At 47.9% G+C, this 24,639-nt stretch overlaps 1 protein-coding gene across 3 annotated transcripts in view; it reads right to left on the reverse strand.

Moving 5' to 3' along the window:
* The window catches only part of Dnajc6 (DnaJ heat shock protein family (Hsp40) member C6), a 94,880-nt gene extending 79,653 nt beyond the window's left edge, over positions 1 to 15,227 (reverse strand). The window contains exon 1 of one of the 3 annotated variants that reach the window (XM_003479113.5): positions 14,856 to 15,227. In XM_003479113.5, the coding sequence (XP_003479161.3) occupies positions 14,856 to 14,877 (22 nt within the window). In that variant the 5' untranslated portion in view covers positions 14,878 to 15,227. Of the gene's footprint in view, positions 1 to 13,535; positions 13,672 to 14,855 lie in introns of those variants that run through there. The other 2 variants (XM_013143040.3, XM_005007943.4) reach the window with 2 other exon arrangements.
* Between the last annotated feature and the right edge of the window lie 9,412 nt (positions 15,228 to 24,639).

Consider the following 24,639-nt stretch of genomic DNA (forward strand, 5'->3'; position numbering starts at 1 on the left):
CCTCAGGGCAGGGCAAATCGGAAGCAGAACAGGATTCAGATAGTGAAGAGGTAACCCTGACTCTCTGCTGTGGGCTGTCAGTCAGTTCCAGCCATTCAGGAAACCAGTACCAAGTATCCTCAGAAAGTTATAACCAGCTGGGCGTGGTGCTACACACCGCTCATGCTAGCACTCAGGAGGCTGAGGCAGGAGGACTGCCTCGAATTCAAGGCCAGTCTGGGCTACATAGAAAGTTCAAGACCAGCCTGAACTAACTACATAGTGACACCTTGTCTCAACCTAGCCCCCAGTAAGTAACTAAATAGATAACCAAATAAATGTTAAAAATATACTATGTGATCTAGCAGTCACACTACTGAGAGTATATAGCCAAGGAAAATGAAATCAGTGTCAAAGAGCTGTCTCTACACACACACATTTATTGAAATACTATTCACAAGGGCCAAGACACAAAATCCACTTGATAAATAGATAAAGAAAATATATGTGGTGGAATACTACTCAGCCATAAAAATGAAATTCTGCTGTCTGGAACAACATAGATAACCCTGGCTGACACAGGCAGTGAAATAAGTGAGGCATAGAAAGAAGAAAACCCCAGGGTACCACCTGGAGATTTAAAAAGTCCATGCCACCCAAGTAGAGAACAGAATGGTTTTGCCCAGAGGCCAGGAGTCACAGAACTAGATCTGTATCAGTGGAGGCACAGACAGTGACGGTCAGACAGGGAGACACCAGGATCATTTACAGTGGGCAACCATGGCCCCTGGCAGGCCAGAAAAAGCCAGTGTGGACATTGAGGTTCTCGACACAAAAGGACAATGTCAGGAGATGACTCCTCATCATTAGCTAGCCTGACACACCCACAGACACCTGGACTTCGAAGTCTGCAGTGTGCACGGTGCACACTCACCACTGTGCATTTCAGTGTTTGAGCAGTGTGGTAGAGGGGTGAAGGGAGAGCTCATACTCAGGCTGCAGGAGACCCTGAGTTTAATTCCCATCACCAGGAAAAAAATGAAATGCATGTGTGGCACGGCCATTATTCGAATTTATTCAAATGTTTACTCCTGACAGATCAGGCTGATAGCGAATACATGCATTAAAATCAATACGTTCTAAGACAAAAGGCTTGCAGGACAAAGCATAAAGTCATATCTTAATGACACTGAGGCAAAAGAAGATTTGCTAAACAGAATCCAAAAGGCAACAACCATAGTGCAGCAGTTAAAACAGCTGGCGGTGACGGGAGGTCGGTGGCAGGTGTGTGGAGAACACAGCTCAGGGTCCCCAAGTCCAGGTTCTGGCCCCTGCCCCACGCACTCTCCCCAAAAGACCCTTTCCGTCAAAGACACCGTTAAGCGTTAAGCGAATACAGGTGCAACTTACACTGTGTCGAGAGGATTTCTGTAACACATATATCCAAAATAAATCAAGTTGAAAATCCTACAAGCCAGTAATAAAAATGCAGACAACCTAAGAGAAAATTTGGCCGGAGTCATCATCAGTTTTTCACAAATGACAAATGCTCAATAAACTTGCAGCAAAGTGCTTGACCTCTTAGGCGCCACAGAAATTCTACATAAACCACAGTGTCACTATACCACTACATGCCAACCAGAGTCGCTCAAATACAAACGACTGGCGGCTCTGAGAGCGGACAGAGACGGGGGACCGCTGAGACCTCTTTCCAGGTTGATGGAGAAAACCTGGTACAGCACCGTGGAAACCCATTCAGCTGTACCGACCAAGGATTAACATGCACACGTCTGTGGCCCAGAAAATTACTGTCTGCATATAACCAGCAGAAATGCATGCATAGGGACCCCAAAAGGCACAGCCGACAATGTTCATAGAAGGTCTTTTCACAGTAAACCAAAATCAGAAACTACCCAAACATGCATCAAAATAAAGAAAACTGAAGCGGTGGAAAATGACCCAGGAGGGGGGCCTGGGCTGCACCCACACACACTACACGCTGGTCCCACGAAGTGAGGCCAAAGAAATTAGAGCAAACAGTTACACACTGCATGGATTCTTCTACATAGCATTCAAAAGCAGCAGAATTTGCCTACAGTATAGAGCCTCGGCTTAGCAGTTAGTGTCGGTGAGAGGCGCTCGGCAGGTTTGGGGCAGCTGGTAATGTCCTGCCCTGGCATCTGGGTGCCAGTTACACAAATATATTCCCTTCATCAAAACTGAGGAACCTGTGTGCTTGGATGGTGGGTGCACTTCCATGCATCCTTAATTTAGTGTGCTAAGCATTCAGAGCTCTTTGGTCATAAACATACACATTGCAGGGACGAATTCAGAGGCCGACCTTTAGCCATTCACCCCCGGAAGACCCTAAATGCTGCCCCGCTCCAGGGTGTTTTATTTTCCTGTGCTGCCAATGTTGAACTGTGGATGCCTCACATTACGAGTGAGCTTCTAGGTCGTGCTTTTCCTTCAAACTTTTAATCCTTCCTTACGAATGTAGAGGAGACCAGCGCCAGTTTTTCGAAGATAGAAACAGAGAAGACAGCTAAAGTCTAACCCAGAAGCCAGCAGCTGCAGTCCCCAAATGGCACCACGAAGGCCACCACCCAAGAGCCCACCAGGCAGGGACACCAGGCAGGGACACCAGGCAGGGCTTAGGGCAAAGACGGTGTTGAAACAGAAGTCTGCGTCCTGCACCCCAAGGCCTGTGGCGTGGGGCTCCCACTGGAACCATCCTAAAGGATCAGACGACCAGGCAGAGAGGCGGCAGGACTGGCCTTGGCCCAGGCCTGCAGCTCAGCAGCATGGGCCAGTTTCTGAGAACCACACCTATAAAGTGAATAAAGGGAGCCACATAACTGGGAATAAATAACCAGGCTCGAAGGGCACCAAGGAAGGGCTTCGCAAGGCAACAGGGACCTCTGGGCAGAACACGCTAGCACCACGCCTGGCACCCCCCTGACTCATGGCCTGTGGGCAGCAGTCTCCGGGCGTCTCACCCACAAGCTGGTCACTTCCACGAGGCCACATCACACTGGCTGTGATGCTCACTTTTAGGAACAGCTTGAAAACTTTTGAAAACTTTCAAAATGCAATTTTTGTAGGGGCAGAAACAATCACCATGGGGCAGCTTCTGCTCTTATTTCAAGAAGCAAAACAGCAGGAAAAAAACACGGGTTTGCAATCACAGAAACATGTTTGGAGCCTTGGGTCACCTGCCGAGTTAGATTTCAACTGCTATGACAAAACACACAACTTACAAGGAGGAGAGGGTTCTCTGGGCTCATGATTTCAGAGTTGCAGCCACAGCGATCAAGCAGCAGAGAGAGGCCCATTCCAAAAATCTCCTTGAAGGGCCCACACGCCCGCTCACTTCTCCTCTTCCCAATAGGCACCTCCTGGAATATCCATCCTCACCCAGTGCCACCACCACGGCAGACCACGATTTCCGTGCATGAACCTCTAAGATCTAAGGCATGATGACCACCTGGCCGTCTGGCTCTTCATAACTTCATAACCTGGGGAGTCAGGTATGGAGTGTCCTGCCTAAAGGTGCTCTACACCAAGTTGCATCCCCAGAACTTTTTAACATTCATTTTGAGACAGCATCTTACTAAGTTATCCAGGTGGCCTGGAACTTACAATACTGCTGCCTCAGCCTCCTGGGTAGCCGGGATTTCAGGCATGAGCAAGGATTACTTTACAACTCTGACGCTCAAGGTCTCCCTCAATAAAAAGGATATACTAACCCCTGCCTACCTCTCAGGACTGGTGCTAGGTTTTGATGTGGAAACAAACGCTGAGAACTTGCATAGTCCGCATTGCACAGGAAACAGGAAGTAAGCATTAACAGAGCTGAGATTCAGTGCATCACCTCATCAGAGTTACAGCAAAAGCAACGGGCTCTTTCCCTCCATTCTGCTGTGGTTTTTGTGCTTATCCAGTACAAGGAAGACACAGCCCACGGGCTGGCCACTGCTAAGAAGTGATCCAGCATGAGTGACCCTAACACAAAAGCAGCCAAAAAGGACCATTTTTTCATAGCTCAGGGCTCTGCCACTAGAATGGCTAAGGCTGATCACTAATTCACAAAACAGAAGCTGTGGTCCGGTGTCCCGAGGGGAAAGTGAAAACCTGCCCACAATCAGGTGCCAGTACTGTTCCTGGTCCACCAGGTGCCTGGGCAGAAGGGAGAGGGGTTACAGGGTTCCCTGCCTGGGTCCCCTGCCTGGGTTCTGGGCCCAGCTCGGTGACACAGAACTGGGCCATGAGCTGGACAAACTCTCCACCACTCCCAATGCTTCCCCAGCAAATCAAACTTTAGCACAGAGGAAGATGGACACCATGAGTAGAGGCGTGTGGACAGGGAACAGCTCAGGCCGCAAGGCCAAGTCCCGGTCACCTGGGCTCACCAGCAGCCCGAGGCTGCGAGCTCCCAGGGACGCAGGTGCCTGAGCATCAGGCAGCGGTGACTTGGACAATCGGGAAACAGGAAGAAAGTGCTCAAATGGGAAGGGGAACAGGGGAGGAGGAGGGGAAGGCAGGAAGGGGAAGAAGAGCCAGAGACTGGAAGGAGAAAGGAGGGAAAGGAGGGGGCTGCGGGGGCGGGGGTAGCGAGTCAGGACCTGTCACGGCTCCCGTGGGACATGGCCTGAGGGTGTCTAACGTGCACTAAGATTGACTGTTTTCAAAAGGCTGCAGGTGCCGCACGGTTAGAGCAGGTGATTACACAAAGGGTGTGTCTCAGGGGCCAGAGCACACACACACACACACACACCCACATGTGTGCACACACACACACGCATGCCTCGGGAGGGCTCACCCTGGGGACCCTGAGCCCAAGGGATGTGGCCAGGCGGGAATGACCATTGCTGCCTGACCCATCCCAGGCACTGCAGCCAGGCAACTCCCAGGCAACCGGCCGAAGATGGCCGCAGCCAGAGACCCTGGCAGCGGGGAGCAGGTGTGACTTTAGATGAGGATCGCATGGGACCTGAAGCAGCGGTGCAGCCTGAAGCCCACGCTAAACACCACAGAGCTGCGCTCTGTAAAAGGTCAGATTTAACAAGGTGCATTAAACGTCAATAAAAAAGAAAGACAGACAGTGGGCTTTCATTTAAAACGTTTCAAACCTAATTTCTCCTTTAGCCTTCCAAGTTGTTCCTGAGCGAAAATCTTATCCAATTTTCTTAAAATATAAATCCCTGCAGAGCTCTGGCACTCAGGAAAAAAAAGGTTTAAAAATCTCTGTCATTAGGGCTGGGGATTTAGCTCAGTGGCATGAGCACCTGCCTCGAAAGCGCTAGATTGTGAGGGCGATTCCCCGTACCCAAAAAAGAAAAGAAAAGAAATTCTCCGTTGTCAAAAAGAAAGCACAGGGGCGCACTCTGCACAGCTCCCACCCCCACTGGGAGGTGACCACAGACTCGCTCAGATAAATTTGCTAAACCACAAACACACGAACTCCTGAGATAACACCTGCTCCTCTCGAGTTTGCGGATGGGGATGACGAGGCTGACACATGGCCCTGCAGTGTCCACCGAAGGAAGTGGAGGAGGTGACCCATGAGCAGAGGACGCGGGCAGGTGCTGGCCAGGGGTGCCCATGCGCTCTCATTTATTCACTGGGACTTCGAATTCTCCTCCTGCTCAGAAGCGGGTTTTCCAGCTACAGGTGGGGCCTGATCCGGTACCAGGCAAGCCCTGCAGATCTCTCCGGGTGATCGGACACCTGGCTGCTGTGATGAAGAATTCCAGCCCAGGCAATTTTGTGTGTTATCTGGCCTCTCCTGCCGTCCTCAGCAGGGCCAAGGGTCCACTCTAGTGTAGCTGGAAGCTGAACCTGCCTGAGGTGTTCAAGATGTTAAACTTCTTTAAGAAAATGAAAGCAGAAAGCCAAGAGGTCTGAAATATCTATTTCACTCACCTCATGCAAACAGTAAAAGATCTGTGCGTTCAATTTCTAGGTATGTTTTCTGGCTTATTAAAAGCTGATGGAGGCCAGGGGTGGGAGTACATGCCCGTAATCCCAGCACTTGGGAGGCTGAGGCAGGAGGATCACCACCTGGACTACATAGTGAGCTCAAGGCCAGCCTGAACTGCACAGATAGACTTGGCTCAAAAAAAAAAAAGCGTGGTGTTCAGCCGGGGACTTGGACTGAGACTCCTGTGACTCTCACCGCTGGTTCATAAACTGTGAAACTCGTTCAGCTGAAAGCAGGATTTGTTCACTTTTTAGTCTGTCTACTGTACTTCAAAATAAAAAGTGAGCTAACTTTCTGATGTTAAATTTTTTTTAAATACCAAAGACAAAAAAAGTTTGACAACTACTAACCATGTTTAACCTCCTCTCTTTAATTTGTTTTTTGAGACAAGATCTCTCTATGTAACTCAAGCTGGTCTTGAACTCATGGTGATCCTCCTGCCTCAGCCTCCCAAGTGCTGGGATGACAGGTGATCCTCCTGCCTCAGCCTCCCAAGTGCTGGGATGACAGGTGATCCTCCTGCCTCAGCCTCCCAAGTGCTGGGATGACAGGTGATCCTCCTGCCTCAGCCTCCCAAGTGCTAGGATGACAGGTGTCTGCCTCCCCACCACGCCTGATTAATCTCCTTATTTTAAGGATGAAGAATAAACCCAGCACGCTACAAGGCCGGAGCCCTTTCATAACCCCACGTGTACCCTGCGGAAGTTAGCGCCACACTCCCTACTCCTTTTTCACCCCCTTTTGTGTCCTCTTTTTCAGCTATTTAAAAACATTTTTATCTCTCACAAATTTGGAGGGTTTTTAACCATCAAAGAGTCATCTGATCACGTATGCTTCAAAAAGGGAGCTCTGTGCCTGTGAAATCTAACAAGTGCCCAGCACAAGGTGTGACTGCCCCTCTTGCCAAGCCTTTTTTAGCTTACTGCTGTGTGATTTAAATTTAAACTGCTTTTCCAAGTTCAGAGCTGGAGGTGGAGCACGCCCTGCCGTGGCTCCCACCATCGTGAGATACGAGGAGATCTGGAAACAGCCAATGTGCCCAAGAAAAGATGAAAGCCAGAAAACATTTGATTTGTTTTATTTTGTTTTTGGTACCGGGACTCGAACTCACAACCTCAGGCACCTGTGCCGCTGAGCTAAACCCCCAACCCCAGCAAGACAGTTTTTATTGTCTTCACCCTTGTGGGGCATTTCAGAGGTGGCTGGATCATGGGTTTGTGAGTGTGGATTAAACATGTGCAATAACTAAACTAACTCACTGATTGGTCTAGCATGGCTCTGGATGTGCATAACAGCAGTAAGGCCCGCCCCCAAGTGTGGGTGGCACCAGCCAATAGGCTTACAGCCCAGGTGGAGTAAAAGAGAAAGAGAGGCCCACGGCTTGCTGTCCTCTGCCTGCCCTGCCTTGGAGCCAGTTGACTGTGGACTGAAACCTCTATAAACTGGAGCTAAAATAAACCTTTCCTCCCTTGTGGAGTGTTTTGTCCCAGCAATGAAAAAAATAACTATGAGAACCATGCAATGACATCTGTAAGCTAGGTCCAGGTATCTCCCCAGAATTCTGTTACTGAACTCGAGCTCACGTGACCCTCACACCTCAGCTACCCAGTGGCTAGGACTCCCTGGGGCACACCGATCCTAGCTCCTCCCTGGCTCTATACATCTAACAAAACTACCCTTCAAAAGCAAGGGGAGCAAGTCACTCGGGGCCTGGGACAAGAAACAAGCCAATTCATCCTTCCTGCAAGGTGGCTGAAGCCATCTGGGGCTGGAAGGGGCAACAAAAAGCCAGTTCACCCTTCCTGTGAGCCAACAGGCGCATGGGCTGGGAGACAAGAACACCACCCCTCCCCAGGCAACTGGCCACGCTGCAGGACAGACTGAGCTGATAGCAGCTGAGGCTCCACATGCTGGTACTGCATGCTGGTACTGCTTGACTGGCTTTGCAGCCTGGGGCCCCGTGGCCTGAGCATCTGTTTAAGGATGATAATATGCAATATAGCAATTATGGGGGATTTCCTTCTGTCTTTTTTTTGAAATAAAATATTGTGCTCACTGCTTTGTTTTGTTCCATTTTATTGTTTTATTTTATTCAATGTTCTGTTTTGATCGGTTTTATTCTATTCCATTTTGTTTGATTTTATTATGCCTGATGGTATGGGCAGCAATTTTGGAGATAACAAGAGGCATTATGGTGCCATTGCTGATTTCCTATTATCTTGTTTTGAAGTTCTGTATCACTTTCATTGTTCTGTTCTAATTGGTTTTATTTGGTTTGGTTTGGTTATTCTCTTTAAAATAAAAAAAAAATTGTTTTGTTTTTTTTTTTTTTTTTTTGGTCTTTTTCGTTTTTATCAGTACCAGGGATTGAACTCACAACTGCCTGCTTGCAAGGCAGGCGCTTATGCCGCTGAGCTAAATCCCCAGCCCCCAAAAAAATTGTTTTAAAAAAAGCAAAGGCAAAATTAATTCATTTCCAGGTCACAAAAGCTTTGAGTAGTTTTCTAGTAGAGATGCTCTCCAAGAACCACTAAAAGGAATCTGCTACATGGTGGGAAAGATAGCAGAGAAAACATAGAAACTCAGAAAGAAATGACAAACAGGGACTGGAGGAAACATGTGGGTGTTGATCCAAAAACAGTACCTTCAGTCTCCCATGGGAACTTGAGTAGATGTACAATAGAAATGATTCACAAAATGACACAAAGGAAGAAAGTTGAGTGGGGTCAGGAGATTGGGGAGTCAGAGTTAGAGCGTTCTAAGATGCTGACATCAACTAAGATGCAGGGTACTGTGCCCCACAGCACGCGAGCCACACACACACCTCACAAAAAAGTAAAGGGGAAAATTAATGTTAGTCCACAGGAAGAGCGAAGTGTAAAATAATGCTTCATCTAAAAAATATTACTAATGCTTGACTGACCCAAAATAAATTTTAAAAAGTGCAGGGCGTGGTGGCACATGCCTGTTACCCCAGTGCTGGGGAGGCTGAGGCAGGAGGACTGCCATGAGTTTGAGGTGATCTTGGGCTGCACAGTGAGACGCTGTCTCAAGAAACCAAAACCAAACTGGGGATAAAGCAGCACACACATAGGAAACAGGTACCCCGTATGAATAATCAAACCAGAGACCAGGTTGTCAGAGGGATTTTTAAAATGAATGTATAGGCTGCTATTAAAAGACAAGGATTAAATATAATGGCACAGAAAAATTATAAAGATGGGCAGAGGTCTAACACATATCTATCAACCCCGATAAAGATGGGATCACTTTGTTAACACCCAAAATGTAGATGTTAAAGCAGCAAATAGGGCTAGAGGTAAAGAGATTCTTCATAATGAAGACCCAACAACCGTAAGGGTGTGTTACAAACCTGAAAGCAGAATCTCAAAGTCAGGAAAAAAAAGAAAAACTGGCAAACATAAAAAAGAAATAGAGAAATTCAAAATCCTAATGCAGGGAACCAAATAACTTATACACTCTCCTTCCAGGCAGACACAATGTACACACATGAAAATGTACCATACACAGAGTCTCAAAGAAAGACTCAAAAATTTCCAAAAAGTAAAATCACCTAAAGTCTCTTCTCTTACTAGGGTAAAGGTAAACTGGAAACCAACAGAGCAAAAAAAAAAATAACCTAAAAACCCCCCAACCACTTAGAAATGAAGAAATAGATTTCTACGTGACCCTACAGGTAAAAAAAAAAAAAAAAAAAAAAAAACAGAAACAATGAAAATTATAAAATATTTTAAACCAAATAATAATGAAAATGTGACAGTAATCCAGGGTGCAACAAACACTGCTCAAAGGAAAATTTATACCCTTAAATAAAAATATTTTCAAAAGGTAAGCTAAAAATCAAAAATCAAAACTTCTATCTCAAAATCACACACAGGTACAAAATCACAAAGGAAATAATAGAGACAAGTAGAAGCTCAGGAGGTGCAAAATGAGAACATAACACAGAAAAGAAGCACAGCAAGGATTGCACGGGTTTCTGACTTTTCTACACATGCAAGCCAGGCTTTAAGCTCTTCCAGGGAATGTTCTAAGAAAAGCAAAGACTTCTGAATTCAATTTTAAGGTCATTGTGTCCTTGGTACCAGTTCCCAGTGAGACCACCACAGCAACAGCAAAGTGCAGGTTAATCTCATCATGAGCAAAGGTAACCCTCAGCAAAAATAAAATAAAATAACAGATAATACCCCAGTAAAATCTTAGCCAGGCAAATTTACCAATATATAGAAAAAATAACAGCACAACCTAGTTGACTTCATTCCAGAAATAAAAGCTAATTGAATACTCAAAAGTCAGTGTGAGAAGCACTAGTAATCCCAGTAGAGAGGCTGATGTGGGAGGAGCCCAAGTTCAAGGCCAGTCTGGTCTACATAGTGAGATCCTGTCTCAGAAAAAAAAAAAAAAAATGCAATTTGCCATCCTGTTAACACAATAAAAAGTATTTGATAAAACTCCATATCAAATCAATTCATGAGATTAAAAAATTGTATACCAAGAATACAACTTACATAACTTTCTTAACCTAACGAAAGTTGCCTACGTGAATCCCTCAGGAAATACTACACTTCAGGATGGCTTTGCCTGAGATCAAGAACAAGATGAGGCTGCCTGCCTCACCCGTAGACTTGGGGTCTCAGGAAAGACCCTGCACGCATGGTGAGACTGAGGGAACCACAGGACGACCAGAAAGGAAGAAATAAAACTGTCCACAGTGGAGCCCAGAAAGCTGAAAACTATTAAAATTAGTGACCTTAGCAAAGTCATGGAAATAAAATCAGCATATAAAAATGGGTTCTATTTCCAGAGCTGGGGGTTTCGCTCAGTGGCATAAGCGCCTTCCTGGCAAGTGCAAGGTCATGAGTTCAATCCCTGATACAAAAAACAAAACAAAACAAAAAAATTAATGTATTTCTATATTGCAGGGAAAACTCAGACACGAAATGTCACCATGGCAGCAGCTACCACAGCATTAAAACTCAGAGGCCAGGAGCTGGTTTTGCAGTTGCTCCTGTGTCTGTCTGTCTGTCTGTCTGTCTCTCTCTCTCTCTCTCATTTTCCACTGACTATCATGAAGCGGTGAAATTCAAAAATAACACAGCTTAACGCAAAGGCAAACAAATATACCATGGTTCAACTACAAACAAGCAGAGGTGAAGGAAACCATTTCTACCACAACCCTATGGGTTCCCAGCACTCAGCAGACCTGTGGTGGAGGATGCAGAACGGGACCCAGGGCAGAACAGGACGTGAGCTGGGGGCTCAGACAGGACGGCCTCCCCGGGGCAGCAATTCTGTGAACAGATCCAGTGTGATCTTCCTCGGGGCCGCAGCTTCCTGGAGCCAGGAGGCTACAGTATTCATGTGCAGCTGCCCTACACCCTAGGCTGGGAAGAGCCGGAGGCTCCCGCCCACCTCATCAGCAAAACGCCTGAATTTATCCCCGAGTGGAATGATCCAGAACAGAAGGCGGCTGGACAGGGAGCATTTCTGTCTCTGTCCAGGAATGCTCTGCAGGCCCTGGATCATGTGACACCTAAAAAACAAAAGTGCGAATTTCCAGCTGTCCGTCCCCTGCAGGCACGGCTGTCCCCAAAGAAGGAGGTGTAGTAGACAGAGCTGTCTTCCAAGTTTCACCACACAGGAGCCCCGAGGCCTGGAGAACATTCATAGCCTCCAAACTGCCCAGGAGAAAAGCCGTCGTGCCAGCAGCCTGTCAGAAGCAGCAACAACAGAAATCCCTGAGAACCTGAATACCCAGGTAGACATGATGGGCCAGGAAAAAGTCAGTGTTTTGGATTCCCTTACACTTATTTATTTTGATGACAGGTTGGGGCACAGACAACATAGTATTTTTTTAACACGTAGGGTCTGACTCAGTTCACCTCCCAGTCAGGTTCTGTAATAACGCCAAGTAATAATTGTTTCCAGGCCACTCCACACACAACGCCCAACTTCTATTTTTAAAAGTTACACATAACTTCATTTGCTCCCAAAATGGTATGTTTATAATTCTGAAATAAAATCTAGAAAAATAACAGAAGAAAATTTGTTTTAACCTAGTATAGACCAAAAAAAACCACAATTTTCCGATGGGCATGTTGGCACACACCTCTAATCCCAGCCCTTGGGAGGCTGAGGCAGGAGGATCCTGAGTTTAAGGCCAACCTGGGCTACATAATGAGTTCAAGACCAGCAAGGCCCATCTCAAAAATATAACTAAAATAAAATAAAATGCTCAAAGACTGTATTGGAAGAGAAATCTACACCAGATCTGCAGTATTGAAACATCTACTTTCCAAGCAAACATAAGCTAGAAAACTAGTGAAATTCTTAATTCATTTCCTTCCCGTAAAATACCTCCTACCTTGCCGTGCCAGGACAATCTGTAAGTCACACTTCTCCCAAACTATTCATCAGCTACTTGTTCAAGTGGGAGCCGTGGTTGTTATAATAATCAGCTGTCACGTTGATCAGTGTTTACTCATTAACTGAGTCAACTTTTTCTGCTTCTTCCTTGCCTCGTACCCAATTTGCCAAGCTTGGCTCACGGAGCCTTTTGAGGTGCTCAGAGATGTGTTACACCAAGTCTTTTCTACTTAAAGACTGCACTGTCGCAGAGGGGAAGGGGCCACGCTATGGGAGGGGAGGGGGGGAAAGGCTGAAAACACTCAGGCTGTGTGACGTGAGCACGGTGACTGAACACGGTGCCTGCAAAAACACAAAATAACCCCAGCAAACCTTCACCGCGCCACTCGAAGATGCGCCCATGAGTGGGAGAGGGAGGGGAGGCGGTGAGCCCCATCCAGCACACGCCGCACACCAGCCTGGACAGCGCTTCTAAAACCTCCAATCCCAGCACTCTCATCATGTATTCACCCTCAGAAACTTCGCCTGGTCCTGCTCATCCATGCCAGACAGCACACACAGCTCAGGAGTTGTCCTGTGGTCCTCAGAAACCACTGGATTTGAGGGTGTTTGTTCTGTATTCAGGCCCCGAGTTGGTACCCATGCACAGCGGCCGGTCTGGTTGCCATGGTCACACACGAGCACACCATTGTCCATCACATGCTCAGCTGGGCTTGTCCACATACCCCGTCCAGCCCTGACCGAATTCTTCCATCCCAAGAAACTGGCTTCCAAAGGTCTCGGGGACCAGGAGTCCCTCACCACTGGGCCCTTTAGGGGGCGTCTCAGACCTCTTTGCAAATCTGAGAGGAACCACTGACTCTTCCTCCAGATGCTCACGCATGCACACACACGCATACATGTATACACACACACACACACACACACACACACACACACACGGGACACTACACTTCACAGACTCCTTGCAAACCAGAGTAACAAGTTGCGACTTGGGCTCTTCTCACTGATGTGACAGGGACCCCCAGGTCCAGGGTCAGGCACAGCCATCAGCATCCACCCTCCCCTTTTGCCACCTGAAAGGTTGCCCCCCCCCCTTTCCTCATTTCCCCCCTCCAGGTGAGGGAAGGATCCTGGGGTCCTCCAACTTCCTGGGCTGGGAGAGACACTGCCAGCCTCAACTCACTCAGACCTAGCGAGGTTCCGTCCCAAGGGTGCTGAATTCCGACCTCAGTGTAATTTTCTCTGCATCATGCTGGGGCCTAGCATGACTTAGCAAAGCAGCACGTTTTTTCCTTTCCAGGCACCCTTTCGCCAGCTGCTGCAAATCCCTGCTGTCTTTCCCAGAGTTCATTTCAATGGGAGCTCACAGCAGGTGTGGCCTGTCCTTCCTGCAGGTGAGGCCCCCTCGGTGCAGGGGGAAACAGATGGATGCTGTTCTCACCACGGCTGCATAACTCAGACTTAGACATCCAAACCGCACAGATTGATGCCTGGATGAGTAGGAACCAGAGCCCGGAAACCCGGTGGCACCAACAGGGGTGCTGGGCATGGAAGCCAGCTTAGCAGGGCAGGGCTGCTGGGGCGCAGGAGTCAGAGGTCTCTGTGGACTCTGGTGGGGGGCTGGGGGGCTGTGTTTTGTTTTTCTTTTTTACACACGGAGTTCCATCTAATGGGCCCATTGCAGGGTAGAGGTGGCACCACCCCTGGGGATAGAGGACTGGGAAAGTCCACCTGGGCCAGGGAGCTCAGGGTGTGAGGGAGCTGGGGACCCCAGAATCAGTGTGACCTACGGACACTGCAGGAGGAGGTCCCAGAGGGACCACGCAGAGCCTCCATGGCTCTACCCCCAACTGCAGCAGAAAATTTAAGGAGCTGGGAATTTTTAAAACCCCTAAATTCTGGTTTATGAACTTAAAATTAGACTAGCTGTGTCAGGGAACCTTTTCCTTTCCTGAGTCTCCATTTAAATCCATTTCTCTCCTCCCCTCCGCTCCCCTCGCCACCAAATTAGTTTGGTTGGAGCTTTGGGGGGTTTGAGGATGGGGTGGGAACAGCTGCGCCTGCAAACCTCCCTGTAAGGTAAACAGTCTTGAAGGTCAGGCAGCGCCCCAGGGCCCCAGAGAGACGACTGCCCACCGAGGGCCCTGGGTGAGGGGCATCCCCAGGACGCACGGGACTCACGGTGCGCAAGTCATTCAGGGCACTCTCACCATGCCCTAAGCGCCAGAGAACACCCCCAAAATAAAAACCATCAAAACACTAGGAGCGTGATAAGCCAAACTGCAAAACAGAAAGGTGCGCACCTCAGCCAGATTGAGCCCGAACCCAAAACCAGAGTCCTGTGCAGGGCGACTGAAAGGCGCAGGCCATGACATAATGTTTGCGAGTCGCCGGGAGGGACCTGCGGTTACATAACCAGAGCCAGCCGCGGGTCCACGCCGCTCGGCCTCCACCTGTCCGGGGCTACCCGCCGCGTCCCCCCGCATCCCCACGCCGGTCGTACCTTTATTTTCAGAATCTTTCATCCTTCGGTCCTCCCTGCTCGGCCTCCACGGAGCAGCCCTGGTGTTGCCTCCCGCTCAGCCGGGCTGCGGGAGCTGTGTGCGGGCTCTGATTTCGCTACTGCCGCGGCCGCCGCTGGAGCCCAGGGAGGAGGATGGAGCCGTAAACACAGCTTCCAAAACACGGCCTGGACCCTATCGGATCGGAGCTGGCAGCGGCTCCTCCCTGGGGTGGGAGGCAGCCTGTCCACGCCTGCCTCTGCCTGGTCACCGGGAGTGGCCGCAGGTCCAGAGGCGAAGCTCCGGGCCAGTGCCAGCCAGCTGGCTGAGGGCGGCCTGGGTCCTGCCGGATGGACAAGGACTCTGTGCCTCGCGTGGCTTCCTGTCACAGCCTCACTGTGTCAGGCACTGTGCTGGGCACGGCATGGACACAGGACACTGAACCCACTTCACACTGCATAACCCGACCCCACGCGCGCGCGCGATCGCCACTAGCTGGAGGTCACCAAGGCAGGCGGGGGACCCTCCCAGGAACCAACAGGAGGAAGCCAGCAGGAAGCCCGAGGTGGAGGCTGGGGAGAGTCCAGCAAAACTTTCAGTCCTCTGAGCTTGGGGTGTCATTCTGCAGCCCTGTCCCTCCCTCCCTTTGCTCCTCCCACACAGGGCTGTGTGTCAGGACCTGTTCCACCTGTCCAGGCCCCACAGTGTCACAGAGACAAGCCCCTGTCCTGTGCTATCTGGGCCAAACCGGGGAGGGTGACTCAGACCTGTGACACACGAAGCAAGCATAGTATTCATTAGGTGACAGAAGGGCTGGTGATGCTTCACTTAGGGCAGATGGTCAGGGACTCCTAAAGGTCTTCATCCAGAGGTGGTGAGTGACCTTCAGAACCCTTACAGCCTCCTCGAAGCTGGCGCCCTCAGGGAGAGCTGGTGACTGCCCCCATTACACAGATTGGCAAACTGATACCCAGGAGAGGACCTGACCTAGCTAAATTGAAAGGAAAGAAACAGGGCCTGTAGCTCTCATGCCCAGAAACAGCACAGAGAATCTGTAGCCCAGGAGTCAAGATAGGAGGGTTGAAGACCTCTTTCTCTCTCTCTTTTTCCCCACCCAACCCCAGCTACTGAGCCAGAGGTTACACACATGACTCAGCCTCTCCGCCATCAGCTTCCACATCTGCAAGATGGAGCTGTTTGGAGATCACAGACAGGCAGATGAGTACCTGGCACCCAAAGTGCTCTAACCATGAGCTGTGCTCACCCACCGCCTGGGCACAGGAAGAAGACTCATCACCAATGTGCCTGGCTCATCAGAGAGCCTCGTCCTCTAAGGCTGCAGGGACAGCTCCTGCGGCCCCGAGTGTCCCCTAGTTGACCTCTAGCTGCTGCCCTGTGGAGCATCCCCACGGTGGAGACATGTTTGAGTGTGTGGCTCTGGGGCCCCTGCGCGGGGAATTTACTCTTCTGCCCTCTTGGGCAGGGAGGCAAACATGCTTCCGATCTTAACCGTCCCACTCTTAAAGCCCGGTCCCAGCCCGATGCTGTCAGGGAGGTGGTGGAATTAGAACCTCTGAAAGGGCAATCCCACAGCAGCTCTTTTGCCTCATAAGTTAATTATCTCAGGGTTCTGAGGCAGCAGCAGGAGGTGGAGGAGCACACCCTTGCATGCCACACACTCGTTGCCAATAAGGTACCCGGTCCAGCCCATGCACAGCACCAGAGACAGGGCATCTCTGCCTCCAAGGACCAAGCCCAGGGCAGCAGGGTGAGCCCAGTGGGAGCATTTGGGGGGCATAGAGGGTGAGGGGCGCATGCAGGCTTTCAGAAGAGTCTGTGTGGGCCTGCTGACCACAGAGGGCAACACAGTGCTCTGTCCCCTGGGGTCTGCATGGGGGAGGCCATGGGGTGCGTCCCCACCTCAAGGTGAGGGTGACCAAGGCTCCCGCCTCCTGGCTGGGGTGCGGCAGGGGTGAAGACCTCTGAGACTGACAGGGAGCAGTGGTGCCCCCAGGGTCGGGCAGCTCATCCAGCCCAGCCTCTGTGCCCCGGTCAGTGTCCCTGTGACAGGGAAAAATAACCGGGCTGAGGGGCCCTGGGGAGAATCCCAGCTCAGAGTGGGCGGAAGCCCCGAGGGAGGAGCTGCCAACCCGACTCAGCCCTGCTAATTATGAAGCTGCCCCAGGCTGGTGTGGGGAAACTGAGGCTGAGAGTAGCCCGGAAGGAAGCAGAGCCAAGGAGGAGGCGTCTCACCTGTTTTTATTTTAAAACAAATAATAGTGTTTGGGCTTTTTTTAAAAATGTGGTTGTTTTCAGGAGTGCCTGCTTACTCCATACTGTACTCTGAAAAGCTTCAAGCAGACAAAAATTTAGAGTCATACAGTGAAACTCGTGTCCACAGTGCTACACTTAGAATGCGTCTCTTGATCCATCCTTAGCTGGTCTGTTTTTAAAAAGAACTTTAAGGAAGATTGAAAGGATCATGAAATAAAGAAGCATCTCTCATGTCCTCCTCCATTGTGTGTGCATCTGTGTGTGTGTGTGTGTGTGTGTGTGTGTGTGTGTGTGTGTGTTTCTGAGACCGGGTCTCACTATGTAACCCAGGCTGGCCTTGGACTCCAGGAGATCCTCCTGCCTCAGCCTCCCCAGTGCTGGGGTTCAGGGGTACACCCCACGCACAGCTCCTGACACAGCACCCAGCAGAGCCCCAGGAACTCACAGAAGCCTCCTCCAATGCACTTCCAGCCTCAGGGCCACAGCCACCTCTCCCTCCAGGCCCCACGCCATGTGCGTGGGCAGCTCACCCACGATGCCTGCATCCGAGTCACAGGGTGGTGAGTCACGCGGGGACAAGGCCGTCCTGAGCACGGGGCGTGGACACGGGAACAATGAAGGAGCCGGGATGGCCCTGCCCACGGGGACAAGCTTGGCATTGTGCTGGGCAAACAAAGCTGAAAGGGCGAGGACAGGGAGGCGAGGTGCCACTGGGTGGACACACAATCGGCTGAGCTGACTCCGAATAAAGACATGGGGGAGGGGGAGGGAGGGCTCCCTTCCCCTCCCCCTCTCCTTCTGTGTGCCCTCCTCCCCCCCCCCCCGTCCCCGTCCTCCTCGGGCTTCTGCAACACTGTCTACACTGGCGTTTCTCCACCAGCAGTCGGGAAGCGAGTGGGACAGGCCGAGTGCAGCCCCCAGCCAGGCAGACCACCGACCCCTCACCCCCTCAGCCTGCTGGGGCCTCTTCTCGCTGAGCCCTTCACTCCCTGGACACACTGGGCAGGAGGGAGGCACCCACAACCCTTGGACTTGCTCCCAGCACCAAGGCAGTGAGAGAGGTGGGCTAGGGCTGAGAGCGGACCCCTGCGAAGCTGGGCTCCAGGCGTGGGAGGTACCAGCCTTGAGCAGCAGCCCCTGCGCTGGCTGTGACCCTCGACCTCTCTACTGCCTGGCCCCTCATTTGTAAACCAGAGATTATGTGAGAGCAAGAACGGCCAGGCATGGTGGTGCAGGCCTGTCATCCCCACGATCGGGAGGCTGAGGCAGGAGGATTCCCACGAGTTGGAGGCCAGCCTGGGCTACACAGTGACACAGTATCTCAAAATAAATAACTTTTAAAAAGAATAAAAGTCAATAAATAAGAACACGCACACAGGAAGCAGCACGGGGGTACACACTGTTGCCAGGCCAGCATCTCCAAAAGAGTCCCCAAAGCCAGGATCTTCCATGACATCCTTTCCTGGGGTCAGTGTGGGCCGGGCAGGATCTGGGGACACATGTAGGTCACCGCGCCCAATCGATGGTCAGGGGTCTGGGTCCCTGCAGGGCCGGGCACCTCCCTGGGGGTCGCTGGCTGAGGACCTGTGTCTGTAACCTGTTCTGCAGGGCAGCTGGCCCCAGGTTCTGGGCTTTGCCGTCCATACCTGCCCATGGACGCTGTCAGCCGAGTCCACAAGGTGGTGGAAGCCCCCAGCTCTCCTCCCTCCCCAGGGCACGGCCCATGCACAGGGGCAGTCAAAACTATGGCCAGTGTCTAAGGTGTTTTTAAACTTATCACAGTAAAAGACACATTGCCAAGAACAGTACGATGAGTGTGTAGGAAGTGAGGGACATTTGTGGCAAAGTGTGTTTTACTGTAATAAAAAATATTTTGTGAGATAGGCTCTCACCAGCAGGGCTGGTCTCAAACTCCTGGAGATCCTCCTGCTTCAGCCTCCCAAGAGCTGGGATTCCAGGCATTTGCCACCATGCGTGGCCCTACAGTGAGTGTTTTCATTTAGATATCCACAGTAAGTTTTAATCACACACACACGCACACACACACACCCACACACACACACACACACCCACACACACACACACACACACACACACACGCCTCAGTGAACAACCACTCACAGCAATTTCTGTCAAATAAAAACACAACACTGGCTCTTCCCCAAAGTCAAAACGAGCATAAAAGGGAACCGTGTAGAATCCATTAGGAATGCAGGCAGCCGGGCCAGAGCAAGCAACGAATAAGAATAAAATTGGAAAACATTTAGAAAGCGATGCCTTGGGGCCAGCACCTGCCCCCTGGTATTTACACCATGGCTCTAGCCGCACCTGTGCAGTGTGAACTCAGGGTCTGCGTCTTTGGAGACACCCACAGTGGGAGGCTGGGTCCATCACAGACGCTGCGTCCATCCCAGACGCTGCCCAGCCTCGATGTGGGAAGGATGCAGTGTGGGCATGAGCAGGTTCCCCGGGGGCCCCTCCAAGCTGTGCTGCCTCTCACCGGCAGCCTCCTGGGGAGAAAGAAGGATGCTGGGTCAGAACCCCCGTCCCTAGGCATGATCAGGGACTGAAGATCGGGATGAGTATTTGTGAAAAGAGCAGCCCTCAGTGAACCTCTGGAACCAGGAACCTATAATCATCACAGTCCCAGGGTGACAGGACGCATTGGCCCCATTTTGGTTCTGTTTTTTAAATTAAAAATAAATTCTCATTTAAGGAATTCCACGTGTGATTTCTTTAAAACTCTTCCAGGTCACTTTAGTGAGGTTCTCTGTCTTCATGTTCGCCTCGCCACAATTCTGTCTCCACCTGTATTATGGACAGCGGGAACCTCAGAACTCCTGGGATCTCACATCTACATTTCCCCCAGCGACTCACATTTTGGGAACATTTATGATGGAGGGACCTGCCTTGGTCAGACAGCTTCTCTAAAACATTCGTGAATCCATATCCATTTCCGAAGCTGCTCAGGGTGCTACAGACCTCTAAGTCACGCAAATATTACATTTAAACAAACGCAATCCAACACAGTAAGACGTATCTTCAACTCTAGCCCAGTGTTCAAATACAAGCTGGCTAACCCACCACTTTAACCTCTACTAGGGTGTCACAGTTTCTGGGTTTTGCTTTGCTTTCTGAGGTGGAGTCTCACTATTCTGTCCAGGATCAATTCTTCCTGCCTCAGCCTCCGAGGCCCAGGATCACAGACTTGCACCACTGTGCCCACGGTAACATTCTTTCTTACATGCATCACAGCTCAGGCCGAACAGTGAGCTCTGGGTTCCAAAAAGAGGACCTGCTCATAAAAGTTTGTGTCCACAAATTAAGAAACAACATACACAGTGCCATTTGGCCCTTTTTGGAGGTGTTTCTATAACTGAAGTTTTTTTAGGCCAGAATTATGAATTTTCCCTTTAGTACTCAGCTGCACAGAATAACTGGCCAGATTTATGGGATAACAAGCTGTTTCCCAGAGTTTAAGGCTTTTCAGGAGACAAAGGTCACCAAATAACACGGTTTAGGATATTTAAGTCACAAATTCAAAACCAGGCGCAAAATCATATCTCCTTAGGTCTTAATCCAAATCAAACAGTCTGGAAACTTGTAGCATAATCAAAATAGTTTGCTACTTCTTTAATTCCCTTACTGAATACACTCCTGTTTTTCTCTTTTATTTTGAAAGGAAAAAAATTTCAAAACACAATAATTAAAGGGTAACAATGGTTACTACACTGTGCGTTGTTATCTTTAAATTAGTTACTCAGTACAGGATGGCTGCACTTAATTGTCCAAACAATATTGGCATAAATCTTTCTTTTCAATGAACTCAGAGAAATTAGTAGTATAACTATCTTATATCATATATATATATATATATATATATATATATATAATTTCTTTCCACTTCTCACACTAAAGAGACAATACAATGTTTACACGTGTCTTATTTATTTCATTTAGAGTATGGTCTCTAGTTGCATCTATTTACCTATAAAAGATTCAAGTTTATTCTCCTTTATGGCTGAGTAATACTTCATTGCATAAAAATATCACATCTTTCTTATCCCTTCCTTAGTTGATGAGCACTTAGGTTGTTTCCAAGATCTGACTATTACAAACTGTGCTGCTACAAACATGGGTGCATATATATCTCTGTGGTATGATGTTTTTAATTCCTTTGAGAAGGTATCCAGCAGCAGAATAGCTGGGTAATTGGGACCTCAAATTCTAGTTTCTTGAGGAATCTCCACACTGATTTCCACAGTGGTCGCACCAGTCTACCCTCCCACCCACAGTGGAGTACGGCTTTCCTTTTTCCCCATGGCCTCCAGCATTTATTATTGGTCGATTTCATGAACATAGCCGTTCTTTCTGGAACGAGGTAAAATCTCAATGTTGCTTTAATTTCTATCTCTTGAATGTCCAAGAACACTGCCTTTTTTCATGTATTTATTTGCCATTTGTATTTCTTCATCTGAGAAGCACTAATCATCTCAGATGCCCATTTTTGGACTGGGTCTTTAAATTTTTTTTGAGTTCTTTACATAGTAATCCTTTGTCTGAAGAACAGTTGGCAAGCATTTTCTCCCATGTTGTGGGGTGTCTCTTCACTCTGGTGGTGGTTTCTCTTGCTGTGCAAAAGCTTTTTAATAAGATGAGATCCCAGTTGTCAATTCGTTGTGATGGTTCCTGTGTGATCAGGGTTTTATTCATACAGTCTTTGCCTATATCAGTGTCTTCAAGAGGTTTACCTACTGTGTCTTCCAGAAGATTTAATGTTTCTGTTTTGATATTAAGATCTTTGATCCATTCTGATTTTAGCTTAGTGCATGGTGAAAGACAGAGCTCCAATTGTAATCTCGGGCATATGCAGAGCCAGTTTTTCCAGCACCATTTATTAAAGAGGCTGTTTTTCTTACAGTGAATATGTTTGGCACCTTTGTCAAAGTTAAAGTGGATTAGTGTGTCTAGTCTAATCTGTTCAATTGATCTTTGGGTCTGTTTTTTTGTTTTGCCAGTACCACACTGTTTTTACCACAGTAGCTTTATTGTATAATTTCAAGTCAGGAATTGTTATGCTCTCTTGTCTTGTCTTTGTTGCCCAGGATTGCCTTTGCTGTTCTAGGTCTCTCATGGTTCCAGATGAATTTTCAGATTGTTTTCTCTAATTCTGTGAGATATGCTATTGGAATTTTGATTGGGATTGTATTGAGTCTGTGTAACAGTTTTGGAAGTATGGCTGGTTCTTCCTACCCAAGAGCACGGGATAGCTCTCCATTTTCTAATATGCTCTTCAATCTCCTTTCTCGGGGTACTGTAGTTTTCAATGTAGAGGTATTTTACATCCTTCTTAGATTGATTCTTAGGTATTTCATCTTCTCTTCCTCTTCCTCCTTTTTCTCCTCCCTCATGCTATTGTGAAAAGTGTTGTTTCCCTGATTTCTCTCTCAGTAAGTTTGTTATTCGTGTGCAGGGAGGCTACTGATTTTTGAGTGTCGACTTTGTATGCAGCTATGCTACTGAATTTTCCTATTAAATATACCAGTTTTTAGTGGAAGTTTGGGGTCTTCTAGGTAGAGTATCATGTCATCTGCAAATAATGATAGTTCAACTTCTTCCTTTTCTATCTTTATTCTTTTTATTTCTTTCTCTTGAATAATTGCTCTGGCTAAAGTTTCCAGGACTATGTTGAGTAAGAGTGAGACAGTGGACATCCTTGTCTTGTTGCTGATTTTAAAGAGAAAGCTTTCAATTTTTATCCATTAATATGATATTGGCTGTTGGTTTGTCATAGATGGCTTTTATCAGACTGAGATAAAGACCATCTATGCCAATTTTCTGTAGGGTTTTTATCATGAACATGTGCTGGACTTTGTCAAAAGCGGACTTTGTCAAAAGCGTTTTATGTGTCTATTGAGATGATCAGGTAATTTTTGTCCTTGGTTCTGTTAATATGGTATATTGTATTTATTGACTCACGTGAGTTGAAACATCCCTACATCCCTGGAATGGATTTCACTTGGTCATGATGTATAATCCTTTTGACGATTTGATGCAGTCTGTTTGCCAGAGTTTTAATGAGGATTTTTTATATCTTCTTGATTCAGCTTTGGTAATTCTTAGGTATCCAGGAATCTGTCCATTTCTTCTGTATTTTCCATCTCGTTATAACACAAGTTTTCAGAGAAGGTATAGATGATCTTCTGGATTTCTGCAGGGTCTGTTGTGACTCACCCTTTTCATTCCTAATTGCATGGATTTGAGTCTTTTCTTTCCTTTTTTTATAAGATTGGATAAAAGATTGTTGATTTTATTTAATCTTTCAAAAGAACCATCTCTTGGATTCATTGGTTCTTTGCATATTTTTAGTCTTCAGTGTGCTAATTTCTGCTCTGATCTTTATAATTTCCTCACTCATATGAGCTTTTGGCTTAACCTGCTTTTCTTTTTCTAAAAGTTTAAGGTGCACTATTGAGTTGTTTATGTGTATTTGCTCTGTTTTCCAGAGATGGATATTTACTGCTATAAATTTCCCTCTTAGGACTGCTTTCATTGTGTCCCATAAGTTCCAGTAGATTGTAGTGTCATTATAATTCAACTGTAAAAACTGTCTAATTTCTTCTTTAATTTCACATGTGACCCATTGGTTGTTCAGGATGGTGCTATTTAAATTCCATGTGTTTATGAAGTTGTGATTTCTTTTGTAATGGTTTTCCAATTTCATTGCACTGCGGTCTGATAGTATGCATGTGATAACTTCAAATCCTTTGCATTTATTTAAGCATATTCTATGCACTCATGTATGGTCTGTTTTGGAGAATGTCGTATGTGCAGCTGAGAAAAATGTGTATTCTGATGTTGTGGGGTGGAAGACTCTATAGATATCTACAAAGTGTATTTGTTCAAAATTTTGGCTCAGTTCTAACATTTCATTGTTGATTTTTTGTCTAGTGGATTTGTCTTTTTGTGACAGTGGAGTATTGAAGTCTCTCAATATAATTGTATTAGGGTTCATTTGATTTTTCATGTCCATTAGTAATTGTTTTATATAGTTAAGTGCACTGGTATTTGTTGCATACACATTTTTTATCGTTATCTCCTCCTCTTGGATTGTTCCCTTTACAAGGATGTAGTGACCTTCTTTATCCCTCTTAATCAGTGTTGGCTTGAAATTCACTTTGTCTACAAACAGAATAGTTATCCCTGCTCTTATCTGGGTTCCTGTCATATGGAGTATTGTTTTCCATCCTTTGACTTTCAGTCTACAAATTTCTTTCTGAATTTCTGAATTTCTTGTATGCAGCATATTGTTGGATCTTGCTTCTTGATCCATTCAGCCAGTCTGTGTCTTTTGACTGGTGAACTGAGACCATTTACATTAATGGTTATAACTGACATGGATTGACATCCTTGCCATGTTATTTTCCTCTAATTGTTTGCCTTCCCTGGTAGATTCCTTCTGTTCGGGTTCATGGAGCTGTAGTCCTTCTTATTGCTTTCTAGAATGTCCTT

This window comes from Cavia porcellus, unplaced genomic scaffold, assembly GCF_034190915.1.
Source record: "Cavia porcellus strain 051 isolate PalLab524CR breed Dunkin Hartley unplaced genomic scaffold, mCavPor4.1 scaffold_1, whole genome shotgun sequence".
Classification (NCBI taxonomy): domain Eukaryota; kingdom Metazoa; phylum Chordata; class Mammalia; order Rodentia; family Caviidae; genus Cavia; species Cavia porcellus.